This window comes from Anolis sagrei, chromosome 12, assembly GCF_037176765.1.
Source record: "Anolis sagrei isolate rAnoSag1 chromosome 12, rAnoSag1.mat, whole genome shotgun sequence".
NCBI lineage: Eukaryota > Metazoa > Chordata > Lepidosauria > Squamata > Dactyloidae > Anolis > Anolis sagrei.
The window spans coordinates 14,467,459-14,486,056 of NC_090032.1; the positions used below are offsets into that span (position 1 = coordinate 14,467,459).

Sequence of the window (18,598 nt, forward strand, 5' to 3'; positions counted from 1 at the left end):
TTTCCCAATTTGTTTCTTTCATGTTTTTAAAAAAACTTGACTCCCATCCCATCTTCTTGGGTTCTTCTCTTCTTTGCCTTATAGTCGTTATTTAAATTTTAATTCTAGATTTAACTTTTGTCTCTACTGTCCTTGTCATAGTCATGAAAGAGATCCCAATTTGTCCTTTTTAACACATTACCAGTGTTCTTATTTAGTTAAAAAAAGACAATTCGTCCATATTTTTTATTTCTCTCATCTTGTCCAGCCAATTTTTAAAATGTTTTCTTCAATTATATTTTTATTGAGAATAAAATTTGCTCACAAGAATGGAGCATAATAGGAAAGAAAGAAGTGAACTAGTTTACATAGAAAGTGGGGGAACAATGTGCTCAGGAAAGTTAGAAAGAGAAAAGGGACAATGGGAGGAAAAGAAATGAGAAGAAGAAAAGAGAGAGGAAAACTAAAAAAAATAAAATAAAAAAGTAATAAAATAAAATAAAAAGAGAAAAAAGAGGGGGAAATTAATAAATAAATAAAAATAAAAGGGGAAAGACCAAGAAACTTCCAGGTTACACAGGATAGGTTTAGTGTTTTTTGGCCTCACAACCTCTGAGAATGCCTGCCATAAATGTGGGCAAAACGTCAGGAGAGAATGCTTCTGGAAATCTCACAGCAACCCAGTGATTCCAGACTTTGGCAATTCAAACCAATGGCTCCTAACTATGAGAAAAGATATTCCACCAAAATATTAGGAATTTGTTTTAATGTTCCAACAGTGAAATAAAGAATCCAGCACTTCTTGAGGCAGTCTATGTTGGAGGCCTCTAAGTAGAGATTGGATAGGCACCTTTTAATGAATGCTATTACTGTATATATTCGAGTATAAACCTAGTTTTTCACCCCTTTTTTAGGCTGAAAAAGCTCCCCTCGGCTTATACTCGAGTCAAGGTTATTTATTATTTTATTCTGTTATTAGTATTATTTTATTACATGTATTATTTTACTCTATGATTATTATATTTACATTATTTTGCTCTATTATTATTACATTTACAGTATTTTACCCTATTATTACATTTATTATTTTAATCTATTTATTATTATTACATTTACAGTATGTTACCTTATTATTACTACATTTATAATTTTACTCTATTATTACTATTTTTATTGCATTTTCATTATTTTACTCTATTATTTTAATTATTTTAATAAGTACCTTTACATTGAAGGAGGTTAGAATAATAGTTTAATAAGAGTTGGACAGTCTTATCTTAAATTACAGTTTTATGTAAATATTTAATCTACTGATGCCTCAATTAATGTAGAATCATAGACTCAAAGAGTTGGAAGAGACCTCATGGGCCATCCAGTCCAACCCCATTCTGCCAAGAAGCAGGAATATTGCATTCAAATCACCCCTGACAGATGGCCATCCAGCCCCTGTTTAAAAGCTTCCAAAGAAGGAGCCTCCACCACACTCCGGGGCAGAGAGTTCCACTGCTGAACAGCTCTCACAGTCATGGGCCATCCAGTCCAACCCCATTCTGCCAAGAAGCAGGAATATTGCATTCAAATCACCCCTGACAGATGGCCATCCAGCCTCTGTTTAAAAGCTTCCAAAGAAGGAGCCTCCACCACACTCTGGGGCAGAGAGTTCCACTGCTGAATGGCTCTCACAGTCAGGAAGTTCTTCCTAATGTTCAGATGGAATCTCCTCTCTTGTAGTTTGAAGCCATTGTTCCGCGTCCTAGTCTCCAGGGATGCAGAGAACAAGCTTGCTCCCTCCTCCCTGTGGCTTCCTCTCACATATTTATACATGGCTATCATATCCCCTCTCAGCCTTCTCTTCTTCAGGCTAAACATGCCCAGCTCCTTAAGCCGCTCCTCATAGGGCTTGTTCTCCAGACCTTTTATCATTTTAGTCGCCCTCCTCTGGACACATTCCAGCTTGTCAATATCTCTCTTGAATTGTGGTGCCCAGAATTGGACACAATATTCCAGATGGTAATTCTGTTGGTATCGATTTTTATTTTGAAATTGACCCATAGTGGATGCATTTCCCACCCTCACTTATCCTCGAGTAATACGTTTTCCCAGTTTTTTGTGATAAAATTAGGTGCCTCGGCTTATATTCAGGTCGGCTTATACTCGAGTATATACGGTAATTGGATATCTCTGCAATACTAGATGGCCCTAGCAGTCCCTTCCAACTCCAAAAGGCATTTTGGAATTGAGAAACAGGACAAGACCCTCTGACCTTTGGAGTCTTTGGTGGAGCTGCCCCAACATGACACTCACAATTTGCAGTTTGATGGTTTTGCCATCCAGTTCGATGGTGCGGATTTTGAAGTCCACCCCGATGGTGCTAATGTAGCTTTCTGTGTAGGTGTCATCCTATCAACATGAAAAACAGACATAGAGTTTTGTTATTCACAGGGAGAGAGCCATCACTCCCATTCCCATAAGGATGAGTGCAGCCTACACTCCTTAAGTTGAAAATTCCAAACGTTGATCCAAAACTAAGGCATTGAATGAATTTTGAAATAATCGAGTTCCATTTGCCTCACTGGGCACAGGACAGGAGGAAATACGGGTCGAGAAAACCATTTTACAAGGAAAGACATTGGTGTAGGCCCCATTTAGCCACCCCAAGTCCCTTTTGGGGGATGGTGGTGGGATGTAAACAAAGTTACTTTTATTTACTAGCTGTCCCCTGCCACACGTTGCTGTGGCCCAGTCTGTGTATATGTGTTTAGTGTGTGTGTATTTGTGTATATCTATATAAATAAAAAAGTAAATACAGGCCCAGAAAACCATTTTACAAGGAAAGATATTGGTGTAGGCCTCATTTAGCCACCCCAAGTCCCTTTTGGGAGATGGTGGTGGGATGTAAACAAAGTTATTATTATTTACTAGCTGTCCCCTGCCACACGTTGCTGTGGCCCAGTTTTGTGTGTGTGTGTGTGTGTGTGTGTGTGTATGTATATTTATGTATATCTATATAAATAAAAATGTAATGTTTGTTTGTGGGATTAACAGAACTTAAAAATCACAGGGCAAATTGACACCACATTTGGACACAAGACATCTATCAGGCCAACGAGTGACCATCACTCATAAATACAGTAACTTTAAAATCTCATGAAAATATTAAAAAAAGACTTCATTAATATCTCCTGACTGCATTACATGAAGATTAAGGACTACTACACATAAGACAAGAAGATTGGTTTTAACAGCAAAGATTTATTTTGGGATAGAATCTTACAAACTCAGAGGAAGTTAATAACAAAAATTTATGACAAACTATTGGAATAGTCAACGGAAACTGAAGTAATAAAAAACTGTATGATCAGATGGGCGGAAAATTTAAGGAGACCCATTCAGTTAAGAGAATGGGAATTAATTTGGAATAAAAAATAAAATATACCTATGCGACAGATCTCAAAGAAAATTGGTTTAAAATGTTCCATAGATGGTACATCACACCCAAAAAATTAGGCCTAATGTATTAAAAACATGGACAAAAAATGTTGGAAATGCCAAGAGGCTGAGGGTAGTTTTTTTCATATGTGGTGGACTTGTAGAAAAGCCCAAGAATACTGGAAGAACATTCATGAAGAAATGCAAAAAATGCTGGGAATTTCTTTCCCAAAAAAACCAGAGTTATATTTACTCAATATTACTGATTTAGATATTACCCTCAATCTAGATAAAGACATTTTATTCTCTTACATAGTTACTGCTGCAAGAATAACATACGTTAAGAATTGGAAAACGGACAATAAAGCGAGGAAAGACAAAAGGGAAGGAAGGAAGGAAGGAAGGAAGGAAGGAGAAAGAGGGAGAGAGGGAGGAAAAGGAAAGGATGAAAGGGTGGAACGGAAGGGTGGAAGGAGAAAGAGGGAGAGAGGGAAGGGAGGAAGGAAAGGAGGAAGGAAAGAGAGAAGGAAGGAAGGACGAAAGGGGAAGATGGAAGGAGAAAGAGGGAGGTAAGGAGGAAGGAAAGAGAGAAGGAAGGAAAAACAAAAGGGAAGGAAGGAAGGATAAAAGAAAGTGAGAAGGAAGGAGAGACAAAAGGGAGGGAAGGAAGGAAGGAAGGAAGGAAGGAAGGAAGGAAGGAAGGAAGGAGAAAGAGGGAGAGAGGGAGGAAAAAGGAAAGGATGAAAGGGTGGAAGGGAAGGGTGGAAGGGGAAACAGGGAGGGAAGTAAGAATGAAGGAAAGAGAAAAGGGAGGGAAGGACAAAAGGATGGAAGGGAATGGAGGTAGGGAGAAAGAGAGAGGAAAATCGGCGATAGATTGAATGTTTTATACTGTTTTTATTTAAATTGTATATTTATGCTTTTGGCTGAGGGCACCATGGTGTGCTGGTTGTTTAGCCGCCCTGAGTCCCTCTGCGGAGGTCGAGATAGGATAGGATACAAATGTCTGACATAAACAAATATATAATAAGAGAGAAAGAGGGAAAGACAAAAGGGAAGGAAAGAAGGAAGGAGATTGTATTATCTATCCCTCACCGCTGTGCCAAAAGTATGGTAGGTTGTATTGAATAATATGTATCTGCTGTAAAACAAACAATGTATAACAAATGTATTAAACCATGATAAAATAATAAAAAATATTTTTAACAAATAAAATAAAATGTTCTATTTTCTAATTCAATTGGGTTGCCTTCCATACAACTGGAAGTTCGTAAGGAAAGCGACTCACTTCAGGTGGGATGAGATACTCACCGCAAACCGTAGCAAGAGACAAGATTTCCCCACACCAGAGTCACCGATTAGAAGCAACTTGAATAGGTAGTCACTGAAAGAAAAAAAAAGAGATACATCACAGGGAGGTTTACATGGATCCAAAGAACACAGCCTCTCCAACTTTTCATTAGTATTGATCTACTTCCTTGGAATGAGCCAACACTACTCCAGTCATGGATTCTACATTCTTCGCACCTCTCTTCACTCTCTTGAACTAACCTATGCTTGAATTATTGATATTGAGTTCTTTCTCCCACCCTGGACATTCCACAGATATATGAACCCCACTTGCCTAGTTTCACAATTTATTTATTTGCTGTATTTGTATACCGCCTTTCTCAGCCAATCGGTGACTCAAGGTGGTTTCCAACAAATCAGTACACATAAAAACATAATATAAATTAAGACATTAAACAGTATAAAACACCACAAGAGCAATAAAAACAACATCATTAGCGTCTCCTTATTATCAAGCTTTGTCCAGTTCAATTGTCAAGTCATTCGATTTCCTATAATAGCTACTCTGCATTTGTGAATGCTTGCTCGAACAGCCATGTTTTTACTTGTCTATTTATTTATTTACAACGTTTGTATACTGCTTTTCTCACCCCAAAGGGGACTCAAAGCGGTTTCCACATAGGTAATGGCAAAATTCAATGCCAGCACAAACAATTACAATTATACAATTATACAATTACAGTTAGACATAAATCAGATTAAAATATATCCATAAACAGTAAACAATCATTAAAACAGTCTCATCCGTCGAATCACCATTCCAGTCATTGTCTTTCCGAAATGCTGCATAGATTTGTTTCTACTGCTCGAAGGCCTGGTCCCAAAACCATGTTTTTAATTTTTTCCTAAAAGCTACGAAATGTTAAGAGTGAGGGAGCAGATCTGATCTCCCTAGGCAGGGTGTTCCATAGCCGAGGGGCCACCACTGAGAAGGCCCTGTCTCTCGTCCCCGCCAAACGTACTTGTGACAAAGGCGGGATCGAGAGCAGGGCCTCCCCAGACGATATTAAAGTTCTCAATGGTTCATAACAGGAGATACGTTCAGACAGGTAAATTGGGCCAGAACCGTTTAGGGCTTTATAGGTCAAAGCCAGCACTTTGTATTGGGCCCGGTAGCAAATGGAGCTGGCGCAGCAGGGGGGTTGTATGCTCCCTGAGCAACGCTCCTGTTAGCAACCTGGCTGCTGTTCGTTGTACTAGTTGAAGCTTCCGGACCATCTTCAAAAGCAACCCCACATAGAGCGCGTTGCAGTAGTCTATATGGGATGTAACCAGAGCGTGGACTACCATGGCCAAGTCAGACTTCCCAAGGTATGGGCGCAGCTGGCGCACAAGTTTTAACTGTGCAAATGCTCCCCTGGTCACCACCAAAACCTGAGGATGTCTGCCTTAGATGTGGATGAAACGTCAGGAGAAAATGCTTCCGGAACATGGTCACACAGCCCAGAAAACTCACAGCAACGCAGTGATTCCAGCCATGAAAACCTTCGACAGCACCATGCTTGAATGTTATACCAGTAGCACAAACAGTAATCAGGCTGAATAAATGTTTGCAAACATACTACAGTTTACTAGCCAAAGATGTTATTTTAATTAGTTTTTAATTAGTTCTTCTTTTAATCATGTGTAGCCCGCCCATTGTCATTGTGTTTGTGCTTATTGTAATTTTATATTGTTATGTATTCGCATGTTTTATGTAATTATGATGTTGTTGTTTATTGTTTGCGTTTTCCGTTTTTTGAAATGAAGTTCAACAGTGACAAATGCAAGATACTCCACTTAGGCAGAAAAACGAAATGCAAAGATACAGAATGGGGGACAACGCCTGGCTCGAGAGCAGTACGTGTGAAAAAGATCTTGGAGTCCTCGTGGACAACAAGTTAAACATGAGCCAACAATGTGATGTGGCAGCAAAAAAAGCCAATAGGATTTTGGCCTTCATCAAAACGAGCATAGTGTCTAGATCCAGGGAAGTCATGCTCCTCATGTTCTATTCTGCTTTGGTTAGACCACACCTGGAATATTGTGTCCAATTCTGGGCACCACAATTGAAGAGAGATATGGACAAGCTGGAATGTATCCAGAGGAAGGCGATTAAAATGATCAAGGGTCTGGAGAACAAGCCCTATGAGGAGCAGCTTAAGGAGCTGGGCATGTTTAGCCTGAAGAAGAGAAGGATGAGAGGAGAGGAGGGAGCAAGCTTGTTTACTGCTTCCCTGGAGACTAGGACGTGGAACAGTGGCTTCAATCTACAAGAAAGGAGATTCCATCTGAACATGAGGAAGAACAACCACCATGTCAGACTACACAGAGAAGCCATTGAAATCCACAAGCATGTGGACAATTTCAACAGAAAGGAAGAGACCATGAAAATGAACAAAATCTGGCTACCAGTATTAAAAAGCTCTAAAATTACAACAGCAAAACAACAGAGAGAAAACAACCAGGCACATCTTAACACCTCTCAGCAAGAGATTTTCCCAGGCTCAGCCAGGCCTTCAAATGCTAATGAAGGTGGTCAGTTGAAACATTCACACCTAGCTCCAGGAGAGAAAAGCTCTTTGTCCCACCCCAGCCATTCCACAGATATATAAACCCATTGTCCTAATTCCAACAGACCTCACTACCTCTGAGGATGCTTGCCATAGATGCAGGCGAAACGTCAGGAGAAATGCCTCTAGAACATGGCTCTATAGCCCAAAACCCCCCACAAGAACCTAATGAGGAAGAACTTCCTGACTTTGAGAGCCGTTCAGCAGTGGAACTCTCTGCCCCGGAGTGTAGTGGAGGCTCCTTCTTTGGAAGCTTTTAAACAGAGGCTGGATGGCCAGCTGCCAGGGGTGATTTGAATGCAATATTCCTGCTTCTTGGAAGGGGGTTGGACTGGATGGCCCATGAGGTCTCTTCCAACTCTTTGATTCTATGATTCTAATTGTTATTTGGGCTTGGCCTCATGTAGGCTGCTCCGAGTTCCCATCGGGAAGTTGGTGGCGGGGTATATATATAGAGTATTATTATTATTATTATTATTATTATTATTATTGGGTTGTTGTAGGTTTTTCTGGGCTATATGGCCATGTTCTGGAGGCATTTTCTCCTGACATTTCGCCTGCATCTATGGTAAGCATCCTCAGAGGTAGTGAGGTCTGTTGGAAGTAGGAAAATGGGTTTATATATCTGTGGAATGACCAGGGTGAGACAAAGGACTTTTGTCTCCTGGAGCTAGGTGTGAATGTTTCAACTGACCACCTTGATTAACATTTAATGGCTTGGAAGTGCCTGGGGGAATCTTTTGTTGAGAGTGATTTGATGTGCCTGATTGTTTACTCTCTGTTGTTTTGCTGTTGTGATTTTAGAGCGATTAAATGCTAATCAAGCTGGTCAGTCGAAACATTCACACCTAGCTCCAGCAGACACGAGTCCTTTGTTCCACCCTGGTCATTCCACAGATAAATAAACCCATTTTCCTACTTCCAACAGACCTCACTACCTCTGAGGATGCTTGCCATAGATGCAGGCGAAACGTCAGGAGAAAATGCCTCCAGAACATGGCCATATAGCCCGGAAAAACCTACAACAACCCAGTGATTCCGGGCATAAAAGCCTTCGACAATACAGTATTATTATTCTTTCAAGAGTCTTGTGATGGTGACCAATAGGCCCTCCAAGGCTACAAAACACTTCAAACATGGCCATCTGTTGGGAGTGCTTTAATTGTGTGTTACTGCATGGCAGGAGGTTGCAACGGATGGCCCTTTAGGATTCCTCTTGGCACCACCCTGTTCTCTCCTATGTTCTGGGCAAATGCAGCCAACAGTCATAGGAAGGAAGTTTCTTAACTGGAGAGGTGACAGGAAGCAGGCGAGTCACGAGACGCTGTGCTGGCACTCTTCTCATAGAGCACCACAGGCACGATCTCTAATCCCAAGTCTTCAGGAGCGGGGAGACAATAATAATAATAATAATAATAATAATCTTTATTTATACCCAGCCACCATCTCCCCCAATAGGGACTCGGAGCAGCTTACATGGGGCCAAGCCCGGACAAACTTTCTAGTCTTCATAATAAGCATGACTTCAAAAATATATTTAAATATTTAGCCTGAGATGGGAACAGCCTCGGGGCTTAAACAGACTAAAGGCAACACCTCATGGCTGGTATTGAGAGTTAAGTGGGGTCAGCCCCGGTTAGTTTTCAAATGGGGACCACCAACAAATACTAGGAACTATAGCAGATATGGGCAAACCCAGGACCGGGGCTCGGGTGCAGCCCCTTGGACTCTTTTCTTAGGCCCTTCTCTCTCCCATGATCGTATCCTTCCTTCTCTCTTTCCTTCCTCCTTCTCTCCTTCCTTCCCTCCCTTTCTTCCTTCCCTCCCTCCCTCTTTCCACCCTTCAACCCTTTCATTTTTCCTTCCTTCTCTCTTTTATCCCTCCTTGCGCCCTCTCTTCCTTAATTCTTTCTCTTCTGCCTTATCTTCCTTCTCTCTTTCCTTCCTCCTTCCCTCCCTCCATTCCTTAGCTTCCTCTCTCCTCCTTTCCATCTTTTCGTCCTTCCCTCTTTCACCCCTCTCTCCTTCCTTAATTCCTTCTCTTCTGCCTTACCTTCCTCCTTCCCTCCCTCCATTCCTTCTTTAGCTTCCGCTCTCCTCCTTTCCACCTTTTCGTCCTTCCCTCTTTCCCCTATCTCTCCTTCCTTCCCTTTTGTCATTCATTCCTTGCTCTTTCCTTCCTCCTTCCCTCCCTTTCCTCCTTACTTCCCTCTTTCCCCCCTTCGACCCTTTCATTCTTCTTTCAGTCTCTCTTTTCTCCCTCCTTACCCCCTCTCTTCCTTAATTCTTTCTCTTCTGCCTTACCCTCCTTCCCTCCCTCCATTCCTTCCTTAACTTCCTCTTTCCTCCTTTCCACCCTTCCGTCCTTCCCTCTTTTCCCCCTCTCTCCTTCCTTCCCTTTTGTCTTTCGTTCCTTCTCTCTTTCCTTCCCCACTCCCTCCCCTTCTTCTTTATCTCCCTCTTTCCTCTCTTCAACCTTTCATTCTTTTCCCTTTTCTCCCTCTTTCCCCCTCTCTTCCTTAATTCTTTTGCCTTACCCTCCTTCATTCTTTCCTTCCTACTTCATTCCATTCCTTCCTTAGCTTCCTCTCTTTCTTTCCACCTTTTCGTCCTTCCCTCTTTGCCCCCTCTTCTTCCTTCCCTTTTGTCTTTCATTCCTTCTCTCTTTCCTTCCTCCTTCCCTCCCTTTCTTCCTTCCCTCCCTCTTTCCTGCCTTCAACCCCTTCTTTCCTTCTCTCTTTTCTCTCTCCTTCCCCCTCTCTTCCTTCTTTCTCTTCTGCCTTACCCTCCTTCCCTCTTTCCTTCCCTCCCTCCATTCCTTCCTTAACCTCCTCTCTCCTCCTTCCCACCTTTTCGTCCTTCCTTCTTTCCCTCTTCTTCCTTCCCTTGTCTTTCCTTCCTCCTTCCCTCCCTTTCTTCCTTCCCTCCCTCTTTCCTCCCTTCAACCCTTTCATTCTTCCTTCCTTCTCTCTTTTCTCCCTCCTTTCCCCCTCTCTTTCTTAATTCTTTCTCTTCTGCCTTACCTTCCTTCTCTTCCCTCCCTCCTTCCCTCCATTCCTTCCTTAGCTTCCTCTCTCCTCTTTTTCACCTTTTCGTCCTTCCCTCTTTCCCCCCTCTCCTTCCTTCCCTTTTGTCTTTCCTTCCTTCTCTCGTTCCTACCTCCCTTCTTTACCTCCCTTCCCTTCCACCCTTCTTTTCCCCCCTTCCTTCATTGTTTCCTTCCTCCTTTTCTTCTGGGGAATGTTTCCTCCCTTCCTTCACTGTTTCCTTCCTCCTTTTTTCCTGGGGAATGTTTGTCTGGGAGAAGAGAAGGTAGAGAGGGAAAACTGACTTTCTGCTGCTCTAGAGACCAGGGCACAATGGAGCAATGGTTTCAAGTATCAGGGAAAGAGATTTGAATGAAAAGATTAAGAAAAACTTTCTGAGAGTAAGAGCAGTTGGAGAGTGGCATACGCCGCCTGGGAGTGTGGTGGAGTCTCCTTCCCTGGAGGCTTTTCCTCAGAGGCTGTCTATTAGGAGTCCTTTGATTATGCCTTCTTGCATGGCAAGGGGTTGGACTAGATGGTCCTTAGGGGTCTTTTTCACCTCTAAGATTATATATCAAGAGTAGGCAATACAGGGTCTAACTAATACACTTTTCCTCTCCCGTTGTTGTTACATGTATCATTTTACTCTTTTTATTATATTACATTTATTATTTTAATTCATTATTGTTATTACATTTATTATATTAATTCATTATTGTTATTATTACATTTATTATTTTACAGTTATTACTGTTTTATTATTTCACTCTCTTTATTATTATTGGAAGAATACATAAACACATTTCCATTGAAGAAGGCTAGAATAATGGTTTAATCAAAGTTAGACAGTCTTCTCTTAAATTTTTTGCAGTTTTATGTAATTATTCCAAAACATTTAACCTTCTGATGCCTGAATTAATGTAATTGTATTGGTATCTATTTATATTTTGAAACTGACCAGTAGCTGCTGCATTTCCCACCCCGCGACTTATACTCAAGTCAATCCATTCTCCTAGTATTTTGTGGTAAAATTAGGTGCCACGGCTTATATTCGGGCCGGCTTATACTCGAGTATATATGGTAAATAAAAACGTAATGTTCGTTTGTGGGATGAACAGAACTCAAAAACCACCGAACCAATTGACACCAAATTTGGACACAATACATCTAACAACCCAATGTATATCCTTCACTAAAAAAATGATTTTGTAATTTGGGAGTTGTCGTTGCTGGGATTTATAGTTCACCTAAAATCAAAGGGGTAAACTACAAATTCTGAACCCCACCAACGATGGAATTGAACCAAACTTGGCACACAATTCTCCCATGACCAACAGAAAATACTGGATGGGTTTGGTGGGCAGTGTCCTTTGGTTTTGGAGTTGTAGTTCACCTACATCCAGAAATCACTGTGGACTCAAACAATGATGGATCTGGACCAAACTCTACACAAATACTCAATATGCCCAAATGTGAACATTGGTGCAAAGGTAAAGGTAAAGTCCAGTCATGTCTGACTCTGGGGTGTGGTGCTCATCTCCATTTCTAAGCCGAAGAGCCAGCGTTGTCCGTAGACACCTCCAAGGTCATGTGGCTGGCATGACTGCATGGAGCGCTGTTACCTTTCCGCCGGAGCGGTACCTATTGATCTACTCACATTTGCATGTTTTCGAGCTGCTAGGTTGGCAGAAGCTAGGGCTGACAGCGGAAGCTCACGCCGCTCCCCGGAATCGAACCTGCGACCTTTCGATCAACAAGCTCAGCAGCTCAGTGCTTTAACCCACCGGGGGACCCCTGAACATTGGTGTAGTTTGGGGAAAATAGAATCTTGACATTCGAGAGTTGTAGTTGCTAGGATTTATAGTTCATCTACAATCAGAGCATTCTGAACCCCACCAACGATAGAATTGGGTCAAACCTCCCACACAGAACCCCATCTGGGACACAGCAATGCATGGCAGGGGATGGCTAGTTCAGAATATTCTTACAGGCTTTGCACAGACCATATACTTCTGATCTATCAATCTGGCACCCAAGAGCAGGAATGTAACACTTTCCAGCTCACTTCCAGTTAGCTGTTATGGAGCAGCAAGTATTAAACCCTGCAGTAAAGACCAGGATGCCCTAGAAAACTAAGGGCAGTGGACGATAAATCCCATCGTATGTGATAAGATAGGGACACAAGTCCCTAAGTATAACTTTCTTGAGGCATACTCAGGGATTTGTAGGAAGACAAGTCCCTGTATTGTGAGCAAACCCTTCTAAAACCAAAATATAGGTTGAGGCAGCATAACTTCCTTTTTCAAAACTTAATAAAACCCATTGTATGAATCAGATTTTTTTTATAATGTAGGCACATACCTAAAGTTTTTTTTACATAGTTTTGAAGATCAAATTTGGTAGGTGACGTCCCCCATTCTCCAAACACTGAGTAAACCGAGTTCTGGCGTTTGTCATGACTCTTGCCAGCATAGCAGGCGTTAGGTTGGCAATTTCTTCCTGGATGTTGGTCTTCAAATCTTGGAGAGTCCTTGGACGGTTCACATAAACACGGGATTTCAAAAAAACCCATAGAAAAAATCACAAGGGGCCAAATCTGGAGAGTGGGCCAGCCACTCCAAATCCGCTTTTGCCTCAATGGCAAAAACACGCTCATAGAATCATAGAATCAAAGAGTTGGAAGAGACCTCTTAGGCCATCCAGTCCAACCCCCTGCCAAGAAGCAGGAATATTGCATTCAAATCACCCCTGACAAATGGCCATCCAGCCTCTGCTTAAAAGCTTCCAAAGAAGGAGCCTGCACCAGCAGAGAGTTCCACTGCTGAACGGCTCTCACAGTCAGGAAGTTCTTCCTAATGTTCAGATGGAATCTCCTCTCTTGTAGTTTGAAGCCATTGTTCCGCGTCCTAGTCTCCATGGAAGCAGAAAACAAGCTTGCTCCCTCCTCCCTGTGGCTTCCTCTCACATATTTATACATGGCTATCATATCCCCTCTCAGCCTTCTCTTCTTCAGGCTAAACATGCCCAGTTCCCTAAGCCGCTCCTCATAGGGCTTGTTTTCCAGACCCTTGATCATTTTAGTCGCCCTCCTCTGGACACATTCCAGCTTGTCAATATCTCTCTTGAATTGTGGTGCCCAGAATTGGACACAATATTCCAGATGTGGTCTAACCAAAGCAGACTAGAGGGGTAGCATTACTTCCTTAGATCTAGACACTAGCTCCTCACTGTTCCAACGCACAATGGTGACTGAACTGTGTCAGGACAAAACTTTATACTCCTGCCTCTCGAACGAGTTCAGAAAGGAGATTCCATCTGAACATGAGGAAGAACTTCCTGACTGTGAGAGCCATTCAGCAGTGGAACTCTCTGCCCCGGAGTGTGGTGGAGGCTCCTTCTTTGGAAGCTTTTAAAGAGGCTGGATGGCCATCTGTCGGGGGTGCTTTGAATGCAATATTCCTGCTTCTTGGCAGGGGGTTGGACTGGATGGCCCATGAGGTCTCTTCCAACTCTTTGATTCTATATTTTATGAGACCACTAGCGCTCCGCTACGTCTTCAACCGACTGAATGGCACGCATTTTACAAAAGGAAGTTATGCTAACTCATCCTGTACCAATCCTGCATATTCTGTAAAACGGTGCCCCTTCATTAGGTTGCTGTGAGTTTCCCGGGCTGTCTAGCCATGTTCCAGAAGCATTCTCTCCTGACGTTTCGCCCACATCTATGGCAGGCATCCTAAGAGGTTGTGAGGTCTGTTGGAAACTAGGCAACTAGGGTTTATAATGAAGGCCACCTAACACTTCCTAACAAAGGATTCCTCCAGGCAGCAATAAGCCAGGCTATGAAGCTGCAAGGCCATTCAATGCTAATCAAGGTGGCCAATGGCAACATTCACACTTGCCTCAAGCACCCTGAACATTCCACAGATGTATAAACCTCACGTGCCTAGTTAGGGTTGGCGACTCAGCGCGGTTAACAATAGCAAAATTCAATGCTCAAAAACATCATAAAACAGTTAAAAACAATTAAAACAGTAGCATAATAATCAGTCAATATAAATCAATAAAGCATCTCATTAGCTGGACACAACTAGACATAATGTCAAGGGGAAACCTTTACCTTTTTATCAAGTCAATGCAGCGTTTATAGTATAGTATGGGGTATAGTGCTGGCTTTGACCTATAAAGCTCTATACAGCTTACTTGTCCGAACACATCCATCCCTATGTCCCACCTCATAATCTAAGCTCATCCGGGGAGGCCCTGCTCTCGCTCCCGTCAACAGCACCGATGCGCCTGGCGGGGACGAGAGACAGGGCCTTCTCGGCTGTGGCCCCCCGCCTATGGAACACACTCCCAAATGAGGTAAGATCCACTCCCTCCCTCCTGGCTTTTAGATAAAAATTAAAATCTGTTATAACAGGCTGTGATTTTTATTTAATTTTAGTTTGTTAAGTTATAACACGCATTTATATGTTAGGTTGTATAAATTTTATTAGCATGGATGTATTGTTGTATTCGGGCACTGAATGTTTGCCTTTTATGTTTGGAATCCGCCCTGAATCCCTGTGGGGAGACAGTGGAATATAAATAAAGTTTTATTATTATTACTATTTATTTTACTGACACAAAAACACAGTATGTCACAGCAAACGAGATCTATATGCTGGATTTCGTATCACAAAATCACAAGTCGAACACTTCCCAAGTGTCTAGGACTGTGTGATGTATTTTCGAATAATGCGCACAGATCCAAATAAAGGTGGCCCTTTGCAGTTGACTGATCGTGATTATTATTGTTATTATTATTTTGCTTAGAAATGGCAATGAGCACCATCCCACAGAATCGGAAATGATTGGACTTAAATGTCAGGGGAAAACCTTTGCCTTTACTAAGGGAGAGAGCCTTCTCGGTGGTGGCCCCTTGTCTCTGGAACTCACTCCCCAAGGACATTAGGCATGCCCCAACTCTGGCAGTCTTTAGGAGGAGCCTGAAAACGTGGTTGTTTCAGTGTGCCTTCCCAGAATAAGGAAACTCCCAGCACTATGTCCCAAAACGCACTTTACTAGTAATCTAGGTTTGTCTGCACATTTCATCCCTCTCCAAAATTTCTACCCTAGTTATATGCCACTTGTCATGCCCAGCATTATTTTTAAAATTTTAATGATTACATTTGGCCCAGCCATAGGTTTTGAAACGCGTTGTATTATTGTTAATGTTTATTGCTTATTTTCTGCTTATGAGTTTATTTATTGTTTTGTATTACTGTTGAGATTGTTTATTGTTGTATTGTGGGCTCGGCCTCATGTAAGCCACACCGAATCCCTTGGAGAGATGGTAGCGGGGTACAAATAAAGTATTATTATTATTTTGCTTAGAAATGGCGATGAGCACCATCCCCCAGAATTGGAAATGACTGGACTTAACGTCAGGGGAAAACCTTTACCTTTACTAACAATAATATGTCAAAGTACTGACAAGCTGGAATGTGTCCAGAGGAGGCCGACTAAAATGATAAAGGGTCTGGAGAACAAGCCCTATGAGGAGTGGCTTGAGGAGCTGGGCATGTTTAGCCTGAAGAAGAGAAGGCTGAGAGGAGATATGATAGCCATGTATAAATATGTGAGAGGAAGCCACAGGGAGGAGGGAGCAAGCTTGTCTTCTGCTTCCTTGCAGACTAGGACGCAATGGAACAATGGCTTCAAACTACAAGAAAGGAGATTCCATCTGAGCATGAGGAAGAACTTCCTGACTGTGAGAGCCGTTCAGCAGTGGAACTCTCTGCCCCAGAGTGTGGTGGAGGCTCCTTCTTTGGAAGCTTTTAAACAGGGGCTGGATGGCCATCTGTCAGGGGTGATTTGAATGCAATATTCCTGCTTCTTGGCAGAATGGGGTTGGACTGGATGGCCCATGAGGTCTCTTCCAACTCTTTGATTCTATTCTATGATTGTATGAAAGTATGTATGTATGTTGGTTGATACAACCCAACAAACATACCTACTTTGAATCTCTATCTATCTATCTATCTATCTGTGGCCAGGAAATCAGAAGACGCTTCCTTCTTGGGAGGAGAGCAATGTCCAGTCTCGATAAAATAGTAAAGAGTAGAGACATCAGACTGGCAACCAAGATCCATTGCCTAGTCAAAGCCATGGTCTTCCCTGTAGTCACCTACGGATGTGAGAGCTGGACCTTAGGGAAGGCTGAGCGAAGGAAGATTGATGCTTTTGAGCTGTGGTGTTGGAGGAAAGTTCTGAGAGTGCCTTGGTCTGCGAGAAGATCCAACCAGTCCATCCTCCAGGAAATAAAGCCCGGCTGCTCACTGGAGGGAAGGAGACTAGAGACAGAGTTGAAGTACTTTGGCCACATCATGAGGAGACAGCAAAGCCTAGAGAAGACAACTATGCTGGGGAAAGTGGAAGGTAAAAGGAAGAGGGGCCGACCAAGTGCAAGATGGATGGATGGCATCCTTGAAGTGACTGGACTGACCTTGAAGGTGCTGAGGGTGGTGACAGCCGACAGGGAGCTCTGGTGTGGGCTGGTCCATGAGGTCACGAAGAGCCGGAGACGACTGAACTAATGAACAACATCTGTCTATCTATCTATTTACCGGCTGGGTTGTTGTAGGTTTTTCCGGGCTATATGGCCATGTTCTGGAAGCAATTTTTCTCCTGACGTTTCGCCTGTATCTATGGCAAGCATCCTCAGAGGTACTGAGGTCTGTTGGAAATAGGAAAAATGGGTTTATATATCTGTGGAATGACCAAGGTGGGACAAAGGACTTTTGTCTGCTGGGGCTAGGTGTGAATGTTTCAGCTGATCACCTTGATTTGCATTCAATGGCTTGGAAGTGCCTGGGGGGAATCGTTTGTTGAGAGTGGTTTTATGGGCCTGTTTGTTTCCCCTCTGTTGTTTTGCTGTTGTAATTTTTGAGTTTTTTAATACTGGTAGCCAGATTTTGTTCATTTTCATGGTTTCTTCCTTTCTGTTGAAATTGTCCACATGCTTGTGGATTTCAATGGCTTCTCTGTGTAGTCTGACTTGGTGGTTGTGAGAGTGGTTCAGCACTTCTGTGTTCTCAAATAATATGCTGTGTCCAGGCTGGTTCATCAGGTGCTCTGCTATGGCTGACTAAAGGTGACCCCACTTGTAAACAATGTGGCACATCAACTCACTCTCAACGAAAGATTCCCCCCAGGCACTTCCTAGCCATTAAATGCTAATCAAGGTGGTCAGTTGAAACAGTCACACTTAGCTCCAGCAGACAAGAGTCCTTTGTCTCACCCTGGTCATTCCACAGATATATATGGTTGTGAGAGTGGTCCAGCACTTCTGTGTTCTCAAATAATATGTCCAGGTTGGTTCATCAGGTGCTCTGCTATGGCTGATTTCTCTGGTTGGGAGTAGTTTGCAGTGCCTTTCATGTTCCTTGATGCGTGTCCGGGCATTGCTGCGTTTGGTGATCCCTATTTACCGGCTGCTAGGAATTGTGGGAGTTAGTCCAAAATACCTGGAGGGGCGAAGTTTGCCCATGCCTGATCTATTATATATGACAGATCCACCATTCTGTCAAAGTATGGATGTTGTTTTGCTTCTCCGCGACCAAACTTGGCACACGTTTTCGTCCTTGTCCAACTTAAAATAAGCAAAGGTTTTGAACTAAGGAAAAGTCTATAGAGTTAGAGATGTTTACACATCTATTTACATACATACATTTCCAAGGAAGGTCATACTCTCAAGCAGGCATGGGCCAAGTTGGGGCCCTCCAGGTGTTTTGGACTACAACTCCCACCATTCCTAACAGCCTCAGGCCCCTTCCTTCTCCCCCTCAGCCGCTTAAGGGCCTGAGGCTGTTAGGAATGGTGGGAGTTGTAGTCCAAAACACCTGGAGGGCCCCAACTTGGCCCATGCCTGCTCTAAAGAACACAGCAGCCCTTTCCAGCTTCCCAGAGGCCTATGGCCGTGTTTGGATAGTGCCTCCCTCTCTCCCTTCCCACCAGGCTTCATAACAGGAACTAGGCCGCATTCCATCCCCGGCCTAAAGTAGAAGCCCAGCCCAACAAGGACACTCACTACTCGGGGTTCATGGCGGCGGCGGCAGCGGCTCCTCCGCGGTGTCTGGGCGGCTGACGAGCTGCTTCTCTTCCTTCCTTCCCCTCTTTCTCTCCCCACTTCCTTCCTTCCTCCCTTCCCTCCCTCCTTCCTTCCTTCCTGGACCGCTCACTCCCTCACACAAGATGGCGGCGGATCCCTCCCTCCCT

General features: G+C 43.0%; 1 protein-coding gene across 1 annotated transcript in view; it reads right to left on the minus strand.

Moving 5' to 3' along the window:
• RAB1B (RAB1B, member RAS oncogene family) overlaps positions 1–18,598 on the minus strand; it is a 38,065-nt gene extending 19,467 nt beyond the window's left edge. The window contains exons 1-3 of the mRNA XM_067472452.1: positions 18,411–18,598; positions 4,720–4,792; positions 2,284–2,379 (exon numbers count right to left, since the gene is read on the minus strand). Of these exons, the coding sequence (XP_067328553.1) occupies positions 2,284–2,379; positions 4,720–4,792; positions 18,411–18,424 (183 nt within the window). The 5' untranslated portion in view covers positions 18,425–18,598. The remainder of the gene's footprint in view (positions 1–2,283; positions 2,380–4,719; positions 4,793–18,410) is intronic.